The sequence below is a fragment of the Leucopleurus acutus genome, assembly GCF_964270905.1.
Source record: "Leucopleurus acutus genome assembly, chromosome: 4".
Classification (NCBI taxonomy): domain Eukaryota; kingdom Metazoa; phylum Chordata; class Mammalia; order Artiodactyla; family Delphinidae; genus Leucopleurus; species Leucopleurus acutus.
The window spans coordinates 139876987-139893241 of NC_139146.1; the positions used below are offsets into that span (position 1 = coordinate 139876987).

At 37.2% G+C, this 16255-nt stretch overlaps 1 protein-coding gene across 3 annotated transcripts; it reads left to right on the plus strand.

Annotated features, from left to right (window-relative positions):
* The first annotated feature begins 1893 nt into the window (after nt 1-1893).
* LAMTOR3 (late endosomal/lysosomal adaptor, MAPK and MTOR activator 3) lies at nt 1894-13570 on the plus strand. Of its 3 annotated transcripts, XM_082838680.1 has the most exons (8): nt 1894-1978; nt 2297-2342; nt 4923-4957; nt 7471-7529; nt 9060-9193; nt 10636-10699; nt 11196-11248; nt 12401-13570. In XM_082838680.1, exons 2-8 carry the CDS (start codon nt 2334-2336, stop codon nt 12404-12406), a joined length of 360 nt encoding a protein of 119 aa, XP_082694806.1. In that variant the 5' UTR covers nt 1894-1978; nt 2297-2333; the 3' UTR covers nt 12407-13570. The 3 variants fall into 3 exon arrangements, with proteins under 3 accessions (XP_082694806.1, XP_082694805.1, XP_082694804.1); XM_082838679.1 differs by lacking the exon at nt 11196-11248; XM_082838678.1 differs by lacking the exon at nt 12401-13570 and having other exon boundaries at nt 11196-12094.
* Nucleotides 13571-16255: the final 2685 nt, after the last annotated feature.

Genomic DNA, 16255 nt, shown 5'->3' on the forward strand with positions numbered 1-16255 from the left:
CGTTTAATAGTCACTGTTGTACAATCTACTGCCCCTAGCCCAAGCCCCCTTGTCTGTCTCATCCCCACCATTTGTTCTTTGTGTAAAAAGGTATATAAACTTCGGGCCTAACGGCTTTGGGTCTTCATTTTCCTTCTGAAGACTCCCATGTACATGTAAAAATATTCAGTGGATTTGTATGATTTTCCTCCTGTTAATCTGTCTGTTAATTTCATTGTTAGACCCAGCCACAAAATCAAAGAAGGTAAAAGGAAGTTTTGCGTCTCCTACGAGAGAAATGAGCATTTCAGATTCGGGAACCTCCATAACTAGCATGGGAAAATAAGAGTCATTTGGATGGAAGGGTGAGGTAATCAATTCGGCTGGGAGTATAGGATTCACAATAGAGTGCATTTAGAAGTAAAATAAAATGACATGTTAGTGCCAGATTAAAGACTACATCAACTATTGTCTGCAGTGGTATATCACTAAAGATTTTTTGATCAGCAATAATGTACGTTATTTTAGAAAGGTTTAACTGGCCATTGTTAAGTGGCTATTGATACAGTCTTGCAGAATGGAATAATGGTTTGAAGAACTGAAAAAATCTAGATGTAAAAAAGCATTGTTAAGGAAGAAAAGAACATGAGGAAGGAAAGAGAGCAAACATGATACCTGATGGAATCTTGGAACCAACATGGACATAGATCAGGAAACAGGTTTACTGGCATTTTTAGAGCCTTTGAGTTAGAACTGACAGACATATGTGTACAAATATTCAACATCCAACAAGCAGCTGAAAATGTGAATGTAGAACTCAGATGAAAAGTGCAGATTTAGGACTCACATTATCAGGACACTGTGGAAAGGGAAAAACAGCAGAGGAATGAAAGACAAGCTTTAAATGCCTTCATTTAACAGGAGGCTAGAGTGGGTGAGGAGCTAAAATAAGTGCAGTGTCCTAGAAGCTAAGAAATGAAAGGAAGGAAAAGGAAGTGATCTTCAATGACGTCAGTTGCTATGGAACTGTCAAGTTCACTTGTAATGACAAGGAGGTCATTTGTAACAGCTGGGAGCTTTGTAGTTTACCATTTCGTCCTCCTAAGGATAACTAGGAAATAAGTATCTCTTCACCACGTCTTGGACTATGGTTCCTTTTGCACTTCTACTTTTTGGGATTGGAGTTGACAATCAGTCGAATACAAGTTCCCATAGACCTCATTTTCCTACCACCTACTGTAGGTTTTCCTTAAATGTGCACACAAGCAATGCACCAAACAAAAAGTAATGTAGGCAGTCCTTAAAGGTATAGCCTTCTAAGTCAAGAGCCAATGAAAGAAAGTTGTTCAATGTCTGCATATGTAGAGGCTTGAGGTACACACATAACTCATCTCCAGAAAGCTCATGGATCCTCGATTCAATCTAGACTGGGCCTTGAGTCACAGTACGTGGGTAGCACCCATGGGAAAGCCAAAAGAGACTAGTAAATTGGGGTCAGAAACCTATGGACCTGGGACTTCTAATCACGGGCAATCTGGTGTTTGCTGTTCAGCGTGTAACAGCACCCCTTCAAATTTCTCCATCTACAAGAAGAGGTTTTAAGATAACGGGCCCTAAAAAAACTAATGAGATTTTTCCACCCTCTCCAAACAAAAACGTCTTCTTGCTTGCGTTTTCCAGGGGTCTTCACGGCTCAGCGATCTCTTAGGAATCTCGATCCGACAGCCGAGGTCGCGACGTCCGGGTCTCTGTGCAGGCGCAGGAAGCAGCCCCCGGGTTGCGGGGCAGGGTCGGGCTGGGCGCATCGCGCGGCTGCGCGCTCCCTTTTGCCGAAGCACCTCCCCGGAAATCCGGCGTCCCCGGGGTCGGAGGTCTGGGAAGTGCTTCCTGGAGCACGGAGGCGGCTACAAATCACGTGACAGCGGCTTTTAGAGGAACCTGTGTCAGTAGCTGTCGTCTGAAGTGACAGCTCAGGGAACCGGGCAGCCCAGAAACCCAGGTAACTGGAGCCAGTTTGCTCGGTGTTAGGCTTGGGCCCGCAGGTGGCGCGGGCGGTGAGACGGAAGAGAGGACGCCCCTTTCGCCTCCCCCTTAGGCCTGAGTTTTGGGTGTGAGAGGGTGAAGTGGGCTGAGGTCAGGCATCTCGGTTACCCGTCTGGGTATGTGGAAACTCCGAGTGCCTTCAGCCTCCCTGTCACGAGCCCTGGAGTCGCGGATCCTTGTCTGACCCTGAGGAAAGCTGACCCCGCGTATTGGGTTGGAGGTGGGGAGGGCGAGGAAGTGGTGAGAGGAGAGTCATCAGGAGTTTCTTTTTCAGGCGTGGAGACTGATCCTGCGAGAGGAAGGGGTTCATCATGGCGGATGTGAGTTTACACAAGAGGAAGGAGAGAGTGGGCGGGGAGAGGTAGCGCTTCCCAAGTACAAATTTGTTTCGTTTTAGCGCTTCCCTCCACTTCATTATTTTCTCTAGGATCCGAAGTGAGAGATTAATTTGAGTAGTTTGCGGGGTCCCGAGTTTCTGCCTGGAATGGGCTTGGAGGACTCTAAGGTGCCTGAGGTTGAGAAGATTTTTTTTTTCCCACGCCCCAGTTCTGCGGGCATGAGAGAAGCTCTGCATATCTACCATTTCGATTTCTAAATGATGGTTTGTTGCTCTGAATCTTTTTCCAGTAAGTGTTACGTTTCTCTGAGCTTATTGTAGCAATTGCAGATGATTTATAACCAACACCTCTTTAGCACAGCAATACAAGCAAAATTCTAAATTTAGAGAACTTCACTCCTAGAAACAGCAGGTAATTAATACTGTTAACGTCTGTGTTTGTTTATAGTTTACATACTGTTATTTTGCTGACATACATGCTAAACATTCTTTGGAACCTTGAACATACACTCATTTAATTCTTACAGTAACTTTTATGCGGTAGGCACTATTATTATCATCCCTGTGTTATAGATGAGGGTGCTAAGGCACAGAAAGATCAAGTGACTTCCTCAGGTTACACAACTAGGAAGTTGTGGAGTCAAGATAGCAACCCAGGCAGACTGGCTCCAGAGCCCGTGCTCTTAACCAGCACACTAAATGGTCATTCAACAGCAATATGAATCGGATTTTTCTGTTTAGGTTGCAAGATTATGTTTTTCAACAGTTAGCAACTTTTTATGCCTTTATCACTCCATTTTTGGGTGTCTTCCATTATATTTTTGAGGCCTTATTCTCCAGGCATAATCAAATCACTAAATTCTTTTCAGCATCTCCCTTGAAAAGATTTCTGTAGTAAGGGCTGTGAGAGAAATAAAGATGACTAAGGTATGATTTCTTTCCTTAAGGGTTTCTAAAGTTAAAAAAAATATATAGTAAGCAAGTGATCATACATGTGCATACATTGTGTAAAAATTCAAAGGAGAGAGGGATTGCCTCGGTTTGTCTTTATCAGGAAAGCTGGTTTGGAGTATTTGGTGGTTGAGATTAGCTCTAAATGATGAGTAGCAATTTTTTTTTTTTAAAGGCCGAGAAGGTATTACTAGTAGAACAAATAGCATAGGCAAAGTTAGAGATAGGAAAGGAAAAGATGTATGTGGAGGAGCTGTGAATAGTCCATTTCAGCTGCGGCTGAGGAAGTGTATGAGGGAGTGGTAGGAAGCAGGACTGTAAAATTAGTTGTAGACCATATTGTAGGGAGCCTCAGATGTCTACAGAATTTGTACATAATTTGGTAAACAGTGGAGAGCCATTCAAACATTGATTCTTGATCTTGGCTGCACAGGGAATATTGTGGGGAGCCCCTCCAAACCAGGCATCAGAGTTATTTTTATGCTCTCCAGGTGTTTTCCATAGCCAGGGTTGAGAATCACTGCAACTATAGATTTAGAGAAGGAGAATAATACGATTATCGGCATTGTGTAGAAATGTGTGGGGTAGAAATGGTAGACCGTCATACCAATTGGGAGGCCAGTGTAAGTCATAAACAGTAAACTGAACCTAAACTGTAACATCATTTGGAAAGGAGAGAAGAACACCAGTTTAAAAACATTTGGCTTCACAAGTGAATTTTAAAGTGATACATGTGAGTTTTGGGTTAAATATTACTTTATGTTTCAAAGCTGAGTAAGTAACAGGGATTGGTAGTGCCATTAGTGGAAACAAGAAGAGATTGGGGAAATCTGGATTTCGGATGAAAAGTGATGAGTTGAGCTTTGTGATAGTGTGTGCAAAGGTAAGCTGATGGTGATAACATGAAATAAAGTGAACGTCCAGGTTTGGAGAATAGTAGGGATTAAAGGGCCAAAACAGTCTGATTTACCTATGTAGAGCTCATGATTGATGCCGGGATTGTCAATGAAACTCCCCAGATGAGAGAATGTAATGAGACAATGTAGTCTTCTGTTTCTTTAGTCGTAATTGTGTTCCATGCTAAACACTTGACACACATTGTGGTTTGTCTTTAGCCATGCGAGGAAACTGAGTTTCAGAGAAGCTTGTCAACTTACCCAAGACTGTTAAAGTGATGTTAGAAAGTCTGTGGATATGGAAAGATGTTCATAATATATTCTCAAGTGAACACAAAGTTAGCAACAAGAAGATGTACAATAGTATGAAAAGTATGATCTAATATTACTGCTAATATGTATTTGTGTTTCCACTTCTGGATATGCTAATCACTTTATATGCATCGTATCGATAAAGTTCAATAACAATCTTATGATGTAGGTTCTATAATTATCCCTACTCAACAAATAATGAAACTGAGGCTTAGAGAAAAAGGTTAGTTAACTTGTTGGAAATCACACAGCTAGTTAAAGCATCAAAATCAGAAAGAGAAAGAACACAAGCAAGAATGGTTATGAATGAATACTTAAGTTACCTGAGATGTGGATAGGACGGTGTCTAGAGAACCAGTACAAGGCATTATTATTATAATACGATTTTTTATATTCTCTTTCAGGACCTAAAACGATTCCTGTACAAAAAATTACCAAGGTAAAAAATTACTAATTTGTTAGTAAATAAATCTGCTTAACATATGTTAATTTTATGTAGTATTTTGTTTCTGTTTACCTTAGACTAATATATGTGTATTATGCTATTATTCAGCACTTTCAAATACCTAACATAATCTTATGTAGCACAAGTGATGTGCTTTGAGTTTGCAGATAAACAACATGAGCCCTTAGAGAAGTTACATGACTTGTCTGAGGTTAAACAGCTAGTGAATGCCAGAGGGCTAGAACCCAGATTTCTTGCCACTTTATAGAGTTCTTTCATAGCGATTTACTGGATTATACTTTGACGTAGTTGGAGTAATTTCACGGGGGAAAAAACCTAAGAATTTGCCTTTATTTTTCACATTGCTTGTAAGACCTAATTGCTGAGTCTACTGGAAAATGCTAGACTTAGCAGCTCATACTTGGAAAAATCACAAGGCTTTCTTCTACCTACCCACAGTCCATTTGATGTACTATTTTGTAAATTAGGCTCTTGTGTTGAGGACAGTGACTTCCTTTTAGGTATTTTACTGATTCAAAGGACTTTGTCACTTTAGTTGAATTAAAATTCACATTTAGTTTAATGTAAAATGATACCTTAGAGTTAAGGGCTTGAAAGAGAGGAATATATTGAGACATCCATTCTCACATTCCAGAAGAATTGAATAACCTTTGAATTAGTATAGCAGAATATGTAGTGAGATCCTTTTTTTTTTTTTTATTTCTTATTCTCCGAATCTGTTTGATGTTAAAAAGGTTTTAGATGTCAATTTACATAGGTGGGGAAAGAAAAAAAAAACACTTGTTTGGATTTTTGCCTAAATTGGTTTGTGTGGTTTGCCTAGGCTTGTGTCTTTACTCTGATTACAGAGCAGTTGAAATTAGTATTATCTTCTAGTTTTGATTTATCTATATTCTTCTCTACTCAGAAAGAAATCACTACTGAAGTGTTATTTGTTAGCATTGACTTTATGTTAATATGATACTTAGATTCATTTTTACTGTCTCCCTCCTAGTACTGGCAACTGTAAAGACAAGCTGCCGATTCTGTTCTCAGCCTAATGATCAGCAGTACCAGTAGCCTCAGCTGTGCACAGTAGGGCATGGCCATAAAAATGACCATCCAAGCTGGAACTGACCAAAGCAATTTTAATTATCAAATTTCTAGATTTTGACTTAAATGAGAGATGTGTGACTCTTCCTTTCACTATAACACTTAGAGGCTATCGTAGGGTTACTAACTGGCCTAATTTCGATATTGTTATGTCACAGGGAATAGGGAGAGAGGTGGGGAAGCTGCCAGTCAGTGGAGCAGTCACAATACACAGCATTCATCAGATAAGTTCACCATCTTGTATGGACATGGTTTGTGGCACCCCAAAATAATTACAATAGTAACATCAAAGATCATTTATCACAGATAACCACAGCAAATATGGTAATAATGAAAAAGTTTGAAATACTGTGAGAATTATCAAAATGTGACACAGAAGCACAAAGTGAGCACATACTGTTGGGAAAATGGTGCCCATAGACCTGCTCGGTGCAGGGTTATCAAAGCTCAGTAAAGTGCAGCCCAGTAAAGTGAGGTGTGCCTGTAGTTACAGGACTGTAGGCTTTGTGTTATACTTAAGGGGCTATAGGTCCTTTGTAAATGATGAAAGTTTGAGGATGTTTCCCCATTATAATTTTTAACATTTTTGTGCTCTAGGGATTCTCACTAATAATTTAGTATTTAAACTGCATGGATAAATTATGTCATTCTCATTGTGCACAGGTGACAACATTGATGTTAATTAATATTTTTGAATGTTAATTATGTACCAACCACCCTCTGCTTTACATGCATTATTTTTTAAATTTCACAGTAGCCAAATAAGTACACTTATCCCCACTTTCAGATTAACTGAGACTTAGATAGAGGTTTTGTAACTGACGCAAGGTAGCTTAAACAGGAAGCACCAGACTCTGAACTGGAAACCAGGTCTTTCTAACTTCACAGCTGTAGACTTAACCATTCTGCTTACTTTTTGTGTAGGCGTGGCTGAAAGGATTGCTGTATGACCTCCATTCTTTCTGTCCTGTTCCCTCAGCTTACAATGATCTTTCTGCCCCTCTTTTCTTAGTACCATAGCATCTCAGCTGAGATACCACTTCCTCAAGGAAGCCTTCCCTGACCCACCTGTCGGAATCAACCCCCCTTTTATAGGCTTACGTATCCCCACATATCTCTTAATGGCACTTCCCAAGTTGTAGTTTTATATTTGCATGAGGTGATCTGAATGATAGCTGCTCTCCTTTTAGATTATAAGTTGTGTGAAGGCAACTGTGTCTCTTTTTGCTTGTTATGGTGGAAGAGTTTTGGCAAACATGTTATAGGAGCTTATATCAATAATTGAGTTCCCATGGTTTTTCAGAAATAATACATGAAAATTACCATTATGACTTTGAAGGTACGTATTTTGAGAAAATGTTTTATAATATTTTAACTTTTTGTTTTCTTTCTAGTGTTGAGGGACTCCATGCTATTGTTGTGTCAGATAGAGATGGAGTGCCTGTCATTAAAGGTAAAATGGAGCAATTACATGCCAGTGTCCTGTTTGCTTTTGAATAAAAATGTATTTATATCTGAGTAGTATAGAAGGCAAGCATAAAATAACCCATTTCAATACATTCAGGAGATGGTCTTAGTTTGGGAGGAAATGTTTGCTTTTGTGTGTTGAAGGCTGGGTTGGAATCTTAAGTAACTTATTATATATCAAATGTATCACGATATCGTCCAGAGTTTAAGCATGGATTCATCACAAACCCAGTTTCCCATTAAAGACATTTTATGTAAATGATTAGTAAATCTAAGTGATGAGAGTGGGCATATATGCAGCTAGATATATTATACACACAGACTCCCTCAATATATGTTTTTTATCAGTATTGCTAGTAGTTTTAGGATAAACATCCATACATTTGAATTAACATAAATTTGTTGTTTTGTTTACTCTTTCTTGTTCTGCTTCCTTACTGGAAGTAAGATTTTGAAAAACTTTTAACTTCACAATTACTTTAGTTTACCAGAATCTAACAATAATTTTTGCTTAAAGAAGAACTGGTTAACCTAAGGAAAAAAAAAAAAAGAAAGAAAAAGATTTCTTTTTGCCTGAGTTTTACCTTTTTTTTAAAAGTATATATGTCACAGAAAGAGTAAATAATGTTCTGCATATTTTGTTTACAATTTATTTTCCACCTGGGGTTATCATATATGTCAGATAATTTCAGACTTTAGAATTGAAAGAAAGTTTAGAAATTAGCTAATTTAGTTCTTTCATTTTATAAATGAAAATGGTCAAGCACAAAGAATACATTGTCAGTCCAAAGTTGCACATGCGTCAGTGACAAGATAGGCAAAGAACCCATCATCTCCTGATGTGTGATCCAGTGTGCTTTCTAACCCAGCATAGAACATAGGTAGCCATGGGCAAGTCACTTACCTTTTCTCAGTTCTGTAATGAGGGCTTTGAAGAAAGTAATCTCAGAGATTTTCCAGTTCTCATGTTCTTTCTGAGGATCGCTGTGTTAAAAGCCTTAAGCTCAGCACTTACTGGTACAACTAACTCCACTTAGACCTTTTAATGAGTGAAAGAAACTTAAAACACATGGCCAGTTGTAGAATTATTATCATCTACAAAAGATACTTCTGTGGGTTTTATAAGAGCAAAGGTTTTTGAAGCTTTTTTTTTTTTTTACTATTCTAGCTTTGCTCTCAGTTAACCAAAACATTCAATTTATTAATTGTACTGATAATCATAATCTGTGTTTTAAGTTAGATATTAAGAAAATGGAAACAATTAGTATTCATTTGAAAATTTTAAAAAATTGTGAGAACCAGCATTTCTTCCCTTAGTTATGATCACTTAACTTCTGGCTGAGTGGTTTTTCCCACCTAAATTGATGAGACCCAGTTAGTAATATGATTTTCAGTATTGTGAAGTATAACCATTGTGCTCCATTTTTTACAGGTTTATGTTAAAAAAAAAGTGCTCTAGATCTTTTCCCTACCATATTTCCTGCATAATTTTTACTTAAATCATTTATATTTCCAGTGGCCAATGATAATGCTCCAGAGCATGCTTTGAGACCTGGTTTCTTGTCTACCTTTGCCCTCGCAACAGACCAAGGGAGCAAACTTGGACTTTCAAAAAATAAGAGTATCATCTGTTACTATAACACCTACCAGGTAAGTTCATAATTATCAAATGGTTTGCTGATGATTTCAACTATTATTATGTCTTCTGTATAAAGTAGTTTGTTTTATAATTCTAAATTTTAGTTTCGAAGGGGATGGAATTATAAAATCTTAACCTTCAAATTGGTTATGTTAAACTGTAGTAATTTTTTTCACATTTCAGGAATTAATTAATATAGAAAATTAGATTAAAAGATTTAGTAGCAAAGTATATGTTATCCTAAAAAGGGTAAGTCAGGTCACTATTACCTCCAGTAGATGGTGCCCTTAGCTTATTTAACAACTGTGATTTCTCAAATGACACACTTTTTTTTTTTTAATTATTTATTTATTTATTTATTTTTGGCTGTGTTGGGTCCTCGTTTCTGCGCGTGGGCTTTCTCTAGTTGCAGCGAGCAGGGGCCACTCTTCATGGCGGTGCGCGGGCCTCTCACTGTTGAGACCTCTCTCGTTGCGGAGCACAAGCTCCAGATGCGCAGGCTCAGTAGTTGTGGCCCACGGGCCCAGTTGCTCCGCGGCATGTGGGATCCTCCCAGACCAGGGCCCGAACCCGTGTCCCCTGCATCGGCAGGCGGACTCTCAACCACTGCGCCACCAGGGAAGCCCCACACTTTTTTAACTGTGGTGGTGACAGATACAGAATTTTCCTTGAAAGTCAAATGATAAGTTATTTAAATTTGTTATCACTACTAATTCCTTCATTTGGTTTGAAATATATAAAATAAATGAGGTTATTATTTGTGGGAAAGAAATTAGTTGCTACATATCTCTTGACCTCCAGCTGGATTTTCTTCTTTAGAATAAATTAATCACTTCTACTTTAGAACAATGTTTCCCAGAGTATGTCATGTACTACTGATGCTACATAAGTGACATTTTTTATTTTAAAAGTTACATATTTTAATGTCTTTTAGGCAAGAGATAACCAGCCCATCTGACCTTTAATTTAGCCAGTAAGGATTAGGTTGAAGCTAAATTTTTTAAAAAGATAGTTGATTCAAAGTTAATTTAAATTTAAATTAATTTAAATTATAGTGGTTCAGAGGAGGCAGAAGATCATTAAGTTATAACCACTTGAATGACTGAGAAATACTGCTTTGACCTATTTGCTTATCAAATATTTATTGAGCCCCTATTATGTAATTGACACTCTGCAGGGCTTTAGAAGATAAAAAAAGATGAAGAAGACACAGCCCCACCTTAAAACTTTCCAGGCTAAGTGGTATTAATGTCTCTAAGAGATAATCAGTAAGCCTGTTTTATGGAAATACTTATTTTCACTGTTGCATGTTTTCATGATGTAATACCATGATGTTAGGCTAGTATCTTACACATTGACCATTTAAAGTTTTTTGGAAGATTAAGGTATTTCATCTGAATTACACTACCTTTTCACTATGTAACATATTATTTAGATCTTGTTCTCTTTTTAGGTGGTTCAATTCAATCGTTTACCTTTGGTGGTGAGTTTCATAGCCAGCAGCAATGCTAATACAGGTGTGTTTTAATACGGCTTTTAATTCTTTATAATACCATATCTGAGCAGTCTAATATGATAGGAATAGCAGATTTAGAGTAAGAAAACCTAAATTCATGGCCCAGTCTACCGTCTGTTCCTTGATCTCTGGAAGTGTAACTTCTCTGAACTGTGTTTTTCATATCTGTGTAATGGAGCTAATGTCTGCTTTCTCGATCTTGTGCGCTTATTTTTTAGTTCAAATGAGACAGTGTATAGGTAAGTGATCGTTTAAGATAGAAAGGAAAATTAAATGTTATCTTCACCTCTTGAATGCTATATCTTGCTCACGTTACAACAGTTTAAGAAAACAAAGAAGAGTAGAGAAGATAACCAAACAGAACACGTAAAAACGATCAAGGATGAGTTCAGTTCCATATAGACCAATCTATAAAATGTTGAACAGTAGTGGGCAAGATGAATGTGATTGAGAATTTAAAGAGTGTGACTAGGATGAATATACTCATTCTTCTTTAGGGTGGAAGAATTTGAGGACGAACACTGGGAAGCTGTACTTTCTAAAGAGGATAGTAAGATCTCATTGTATCCAGTAGCCTTCACTGTCTATTTTCATGTAAAATAATGACAGTATTCAGTTGAATTGTAATTTTTTTCCTCTTTTGGTTAAAGTGGAATTTTTTTAAGGTCTGTCTCCTTCAGCTTTCACCACTGTTAGAACTGTTATGCATTCCTTTTCTGTTTTTTCTCTTTCCAAGCTCTTTGAGCCCGCTTTGTTTCCAGCTATGTCACTGAAGCCTGTATTTAGATTCCTCATCTTTAGAATGAGGGGTTTAGATTTGATGATCTATTGGGTCTCTTCCATTTCTAAATGTTTTGAAGCTATAAAATACCATATGTGAAAACACTTCATAAATTGTATAGGATGGTAGTGGTGTCAGTATTTTAAGTATATTAAACCTCAGTTCTGATAAATCAGTCATGTGATAAAATCATCAGTTGTTATAAATTATGATAATGTGCAGAACTGTATTTTAGTATTGATACTTAGAACATTTCCTTGAGAATCCCAGATGCTTTTAATGCTCTGTGAGACAGAGGAAGATCTTTATTTGAGCATAAAACAAGCAGTATTTAAGATATATATAGCCTTCTACTCTGGTAAACTAAGGAGAAGCTAATTTCTAGACTAGTTTGTTTCTTTCAGTGTATGTTTTATACTCCTACCAAGCATCTTTAAAATTATTGTTTTCATTTGAAATACCCATTTATATCTTAGCTTTATTGAATTTATATAATAAATATTTGATTATTCCTTTGCTATCTACCTATCTTGATAAAGTTCATTAAAATTAGCTCAGGAAAAAAGTATACCTTTCTTTAGTAAAAATCATGTGTATTATTCCTGAATCAGTGCAGATTTTGAAACAATAAGGTATAAATTAAAGTTTTCCTTTCAAAACTAACAAAATTATAGCACATATGTAATTCATTTTACATCTTCTAATACATATAAATATTTTCATTTATTTATGTTAATAGATGATAAAAATAAACATCATAATGAATATGGGTTTTTGATTACTTTATTTAGAATTACAATATTTTGTTTTAAGTATGTTTTAGTAATGGAGAATGAACTATGTCTCACTTACTTTTTTAGTATTATACATTTTGATAAACATTTTTCTAATGTTCAAATTTTCTTAATCCCTTTGTTTTAGGACTAATTGTCAGCCTAGAAAAGGAACTTGCTCCATTATTTGAAGAATTGAGACAAGTTGTGGAAGTTTCTTAATCTGGCAGTGGTTTCTGTGTATACCTTATCTTCATTATATCAGACAGTATCAATCCAGCAATCTTTAGACCACAACAACACTTGTATCCATGTACTCAAGAAAGGGCCCCTTTTTCCACCTTACACTAGAGAAAGAGCCTATAGATAGAATTTACGGACAGATTGATTCTTATCTTTTCTTGTGTAGGGCCTTTTCTTATTTGTGAGATCTGGGGATTCCACAGAAATGGTTCAATCTATCACAGCTCCTATGGAGTTAGTCCAGTCACCAAATATGCATGAGATTCTATTCGGTGGCTCAGAATCAAAATGATACTTTGATCCACCTGAGCCATGAAGTGCTCCCTATCGTACAATATGCCAGGCCTGCAGAAGGAAGCAGACTCTTTATTGTGAATAGTGAGGACATATTTTTCTTCATATTATTTTATTTGCATTGAGAGGAAGATAAAATGGCTTAGTAAAAGTAATGGAATCAGTACAATCACTAACTTTCCTTTGTATATATTATTTTGCAGTGTAGGTGAGTATTACTAACTGATTTGATTCTTCTCAGAGGGTGCTGCTCTTTAATGGAAATGAAAATGATAGCTAATGTTTTTTTCTTCCACTCTGCTTTCTGTAACCAATCAGTGTTTTTTAATGTTTGTGTATTCTTTATAAAATTTAGATGTGATTCATTATTGAATTGTTTCCAATATTGGTATGTATGTAAACATGGTAGTATAGCCCTTTTTTTCATACATGAGTATAAATAAAATAGTATTTTTAGAAGTACAGTTTGAGCACTATGTAGGGTTTTTTCCCCCAGACTATTTTCAAACGTTTAAAGACTATAATTAACTTAATTCACTCTTTCAGCCACACGAATAAGTGACTGTTTCACATCTGGTTTGGAGACCGTTTTACCTAACATAAACTGTGAGTTGAAAAATAAACCTCATCCATGAGCCTAATTTAATCTCTGAAATTGGTATCACAGTTCTAGCATGTGCTTTTCATTTTCAGGAATGCAGTCCATTCAAGGTTGTTAATTTCCTCCTAGGATCTTTGACAATCAGAGTTTGTAACTGGTACCTGGCATTGAGCACCTACTGTGCGCCATTCACTAGCGCTACCACATTGCAGAATTCTAAGGAGCACAGTGTACATCATATTTCTCTGCTCCAGGAGTGCATTTTACATGACGTGTACGAATGCAGTCTCTCAAGTTGTACAGTAAGATCAGCGGGCACTGTGCCTGCCTCCTCCTTCTTGCCTTCCTTTCTTCCTCCCTCCTTCCCTCTCTTCTCCCATCCTCTACAAATATGAGACTAAATTGTGGTACCTATCTTTAAAGAATGTACAGCTTAGTAAACGGAACAGGTATAGGAAGTGCTGTGATGAAGCTGTGCACAGGATGCTATAGAAAACACAGAATGGGGCATTTAAATTGGGCAAGAACAACAGCCTTTACAAAGAAATAGAGGCAGGAGATATGTTTTACCTGCAGCATGCTATAAATAGTTAATTGTTATAACCTAATGAAGCATTAGACACATCCATTAAAATCTAGAATTCCCATTATCCAGATTATTTAACAGTGTCCAGGAAGTTTTTGCCAATGCAGTGATGCATGAAGCAAGAAAGTCTTTTATAAATGAGGTGACCAAAATTGTAATTACTGGTAATTTTATATGTATACCTACATACATTCATACCCACCACAGGAAAGAGAACTAATAAATGGAGATAGTTAACCTTTGCATGGTGAACACTGCTACTATTAAAATTTCTATTTTAAGGGGTATAATAGTTAAATTATTCTTTAGTTCATCCAGAAAAATAAGTTGAAACTTCTAAGGAATTTTTGAAAAGGTAATATAAAAATAGATTATTTTTAAAGGATAGTGTAAAACTACATCAGGTGCACAACTAGACAGATCAGTAGAACAGAACAACCCAGAAACAGACTTTAGTACATACATATGAGGAGTTAAAACATTGTGAAGATGACATCATAAGTCAATTGGGAAAGATTTATTAAAAAATCAGCACAGGGCTTCCCTGGTGGCGCAGTGGTTGAGAGTCCGCCTGCCGATGCAGGGGACACTGGTTCGCGCCCCGGTCCGGGAAGATCCCACATGCCGCGGAGCGGCTGGGCCTGTGAGCCATGGCTGCTGAGCCTGTGCGTCCGGAGCCTGTGCTCCACAACGGGAGAGGCCACAACAGTGAGAGGCCCGCGTACTGCAAAAAAAAAAAAAAAAATAGCACAGACATTCTTTATGCCCTACTGATGGAAGTGTGAATTGTTATATCCTTCTAAATAGGACAACTTGGCAATCTCTACCAAACTCAAGTGCACATAACCTTTTACCCAATGTATTAGGATTCTCCAGAGAAAGAGAACCCACAGAGACAAAATATTTAATTTGGGCACCCCATGTTGGGTCAAATTGACACAAAAGCCCACAATTCCACTTCTAGATATTCATGTTACCGATGCATATGGATGTGTGAAAAGTATATACTTATAGTCATTGCAATTTAATAACATTAAAGGATTGGAAACAAGTATCCATCATAGATGAGGTGACCTGTTTTTTTTTTTTTGTAACAATGCCATTTTATACCTGCTGTTCTCGGTGTAATTATTAGTGCTCCTTTCAACTCTGAAGGGTCCCACTTTAGATAGATTATATGTTCACCCTAATCATAGAGGGTTGGTTAAAGAAATTTCTACATTTGCCCAATGGAAAAAAGAACGAAGAAGACTTTGGGTACTGAGATGGAATGATCTCCCAAACATAATGTTCAGAAGAAAAAGCATGGTGTGAAACTGTGTGCTATGTTACAACTTATGTATAGGAAGAAAAAATATAGATGTATATTCATATTTGCTTGTACATGATAGGTATCTCTGAAGATGCACAGAATGTGGTAACATGGGTAGCCTCCGTGGAGTGGAACTAGGTAACTGGGGGACAGGGTTCCCAGGAGTGACCCTTTTCACTGTAAACTTTACTTATTGAATTGTTAACTATCCAAAAGTGATAAAATTAAAATTAACTAAATAAAATATTTCAGCAAACAACAAAATTTATAATAAAATGGTGATGAGGTATTTGGGAAAGAAAGTTGTATCACTTGGGGTTCACCAAAAAACAACCAGTAGGATATATACATGAATTAGACTTAATTCAAGGGACTGGTTACCTGATTTTGGAAATTGGCAAGCCCCAAAATCTGCAGGGCAGGCCAGAAGCCTGGAAAATCTCGGGCAGGAGCTGAGGCTGCAGTCTACAGGGAGAATTTCTTCCCCATGGAAACCCCAGTTTTGCTCTTGAGGCCTTTCAACTGCTTGAATGAGCCCCACCCATGTTATGGAGCATAACCTCTTTTATATAAATTCAGGGGATTGTAGATGTTATTAAGCACATCTATGAAATACCTTCATAGCAGCATCAAGATGAATTCTTTCTCAAGAAGGCTCTTGCTTTATTTTACGTGGCTGTCCACTAGCCAGACCTACTTGAAATGTCCACAGACTGGGCTGTTCTGTTTGTTAGTACAAAATAAGTTACAGAAGTTGAGGGTTAAGGGTTTAAAAAACAGCAGACATACTATGTCTATTGAATTTGATTTAAAAACTGGGATTGTGATAGTTGTATTTTTACTTCAGTGTTCTAATAACTTATTGGATTTTACAAATTCCCAGTCTGTGATAGAAAATAAATTTTAAAAGAAAATAAATCTGGCCCTTTTCCACAGATAATTTAAGAAGCTCTGCTCGACGTCATGC

What these genes read in the sequence shown, in the direction of transcription:
- LAMTOR3 (XM_082838678.1), top strand. An exon ending in CTGTACAAAAAATTACCAAG is followed by an intron (nt 4,958 to 7,470) that starts GTAAAAAATTAC and finishes TTTTCTTTCTAG; the next exon opens with TGTTGAGGGACTCCATGCTA. An exon ending in CAGCAGCAATGCTAATACAG is followed by an intron (nt 10,700 to 11,195) that starts GTGTGTTTTAAT and finishes ATTCTTCTTTAG; the next exon opens with GGTGGAAGAATTTGAGGACG.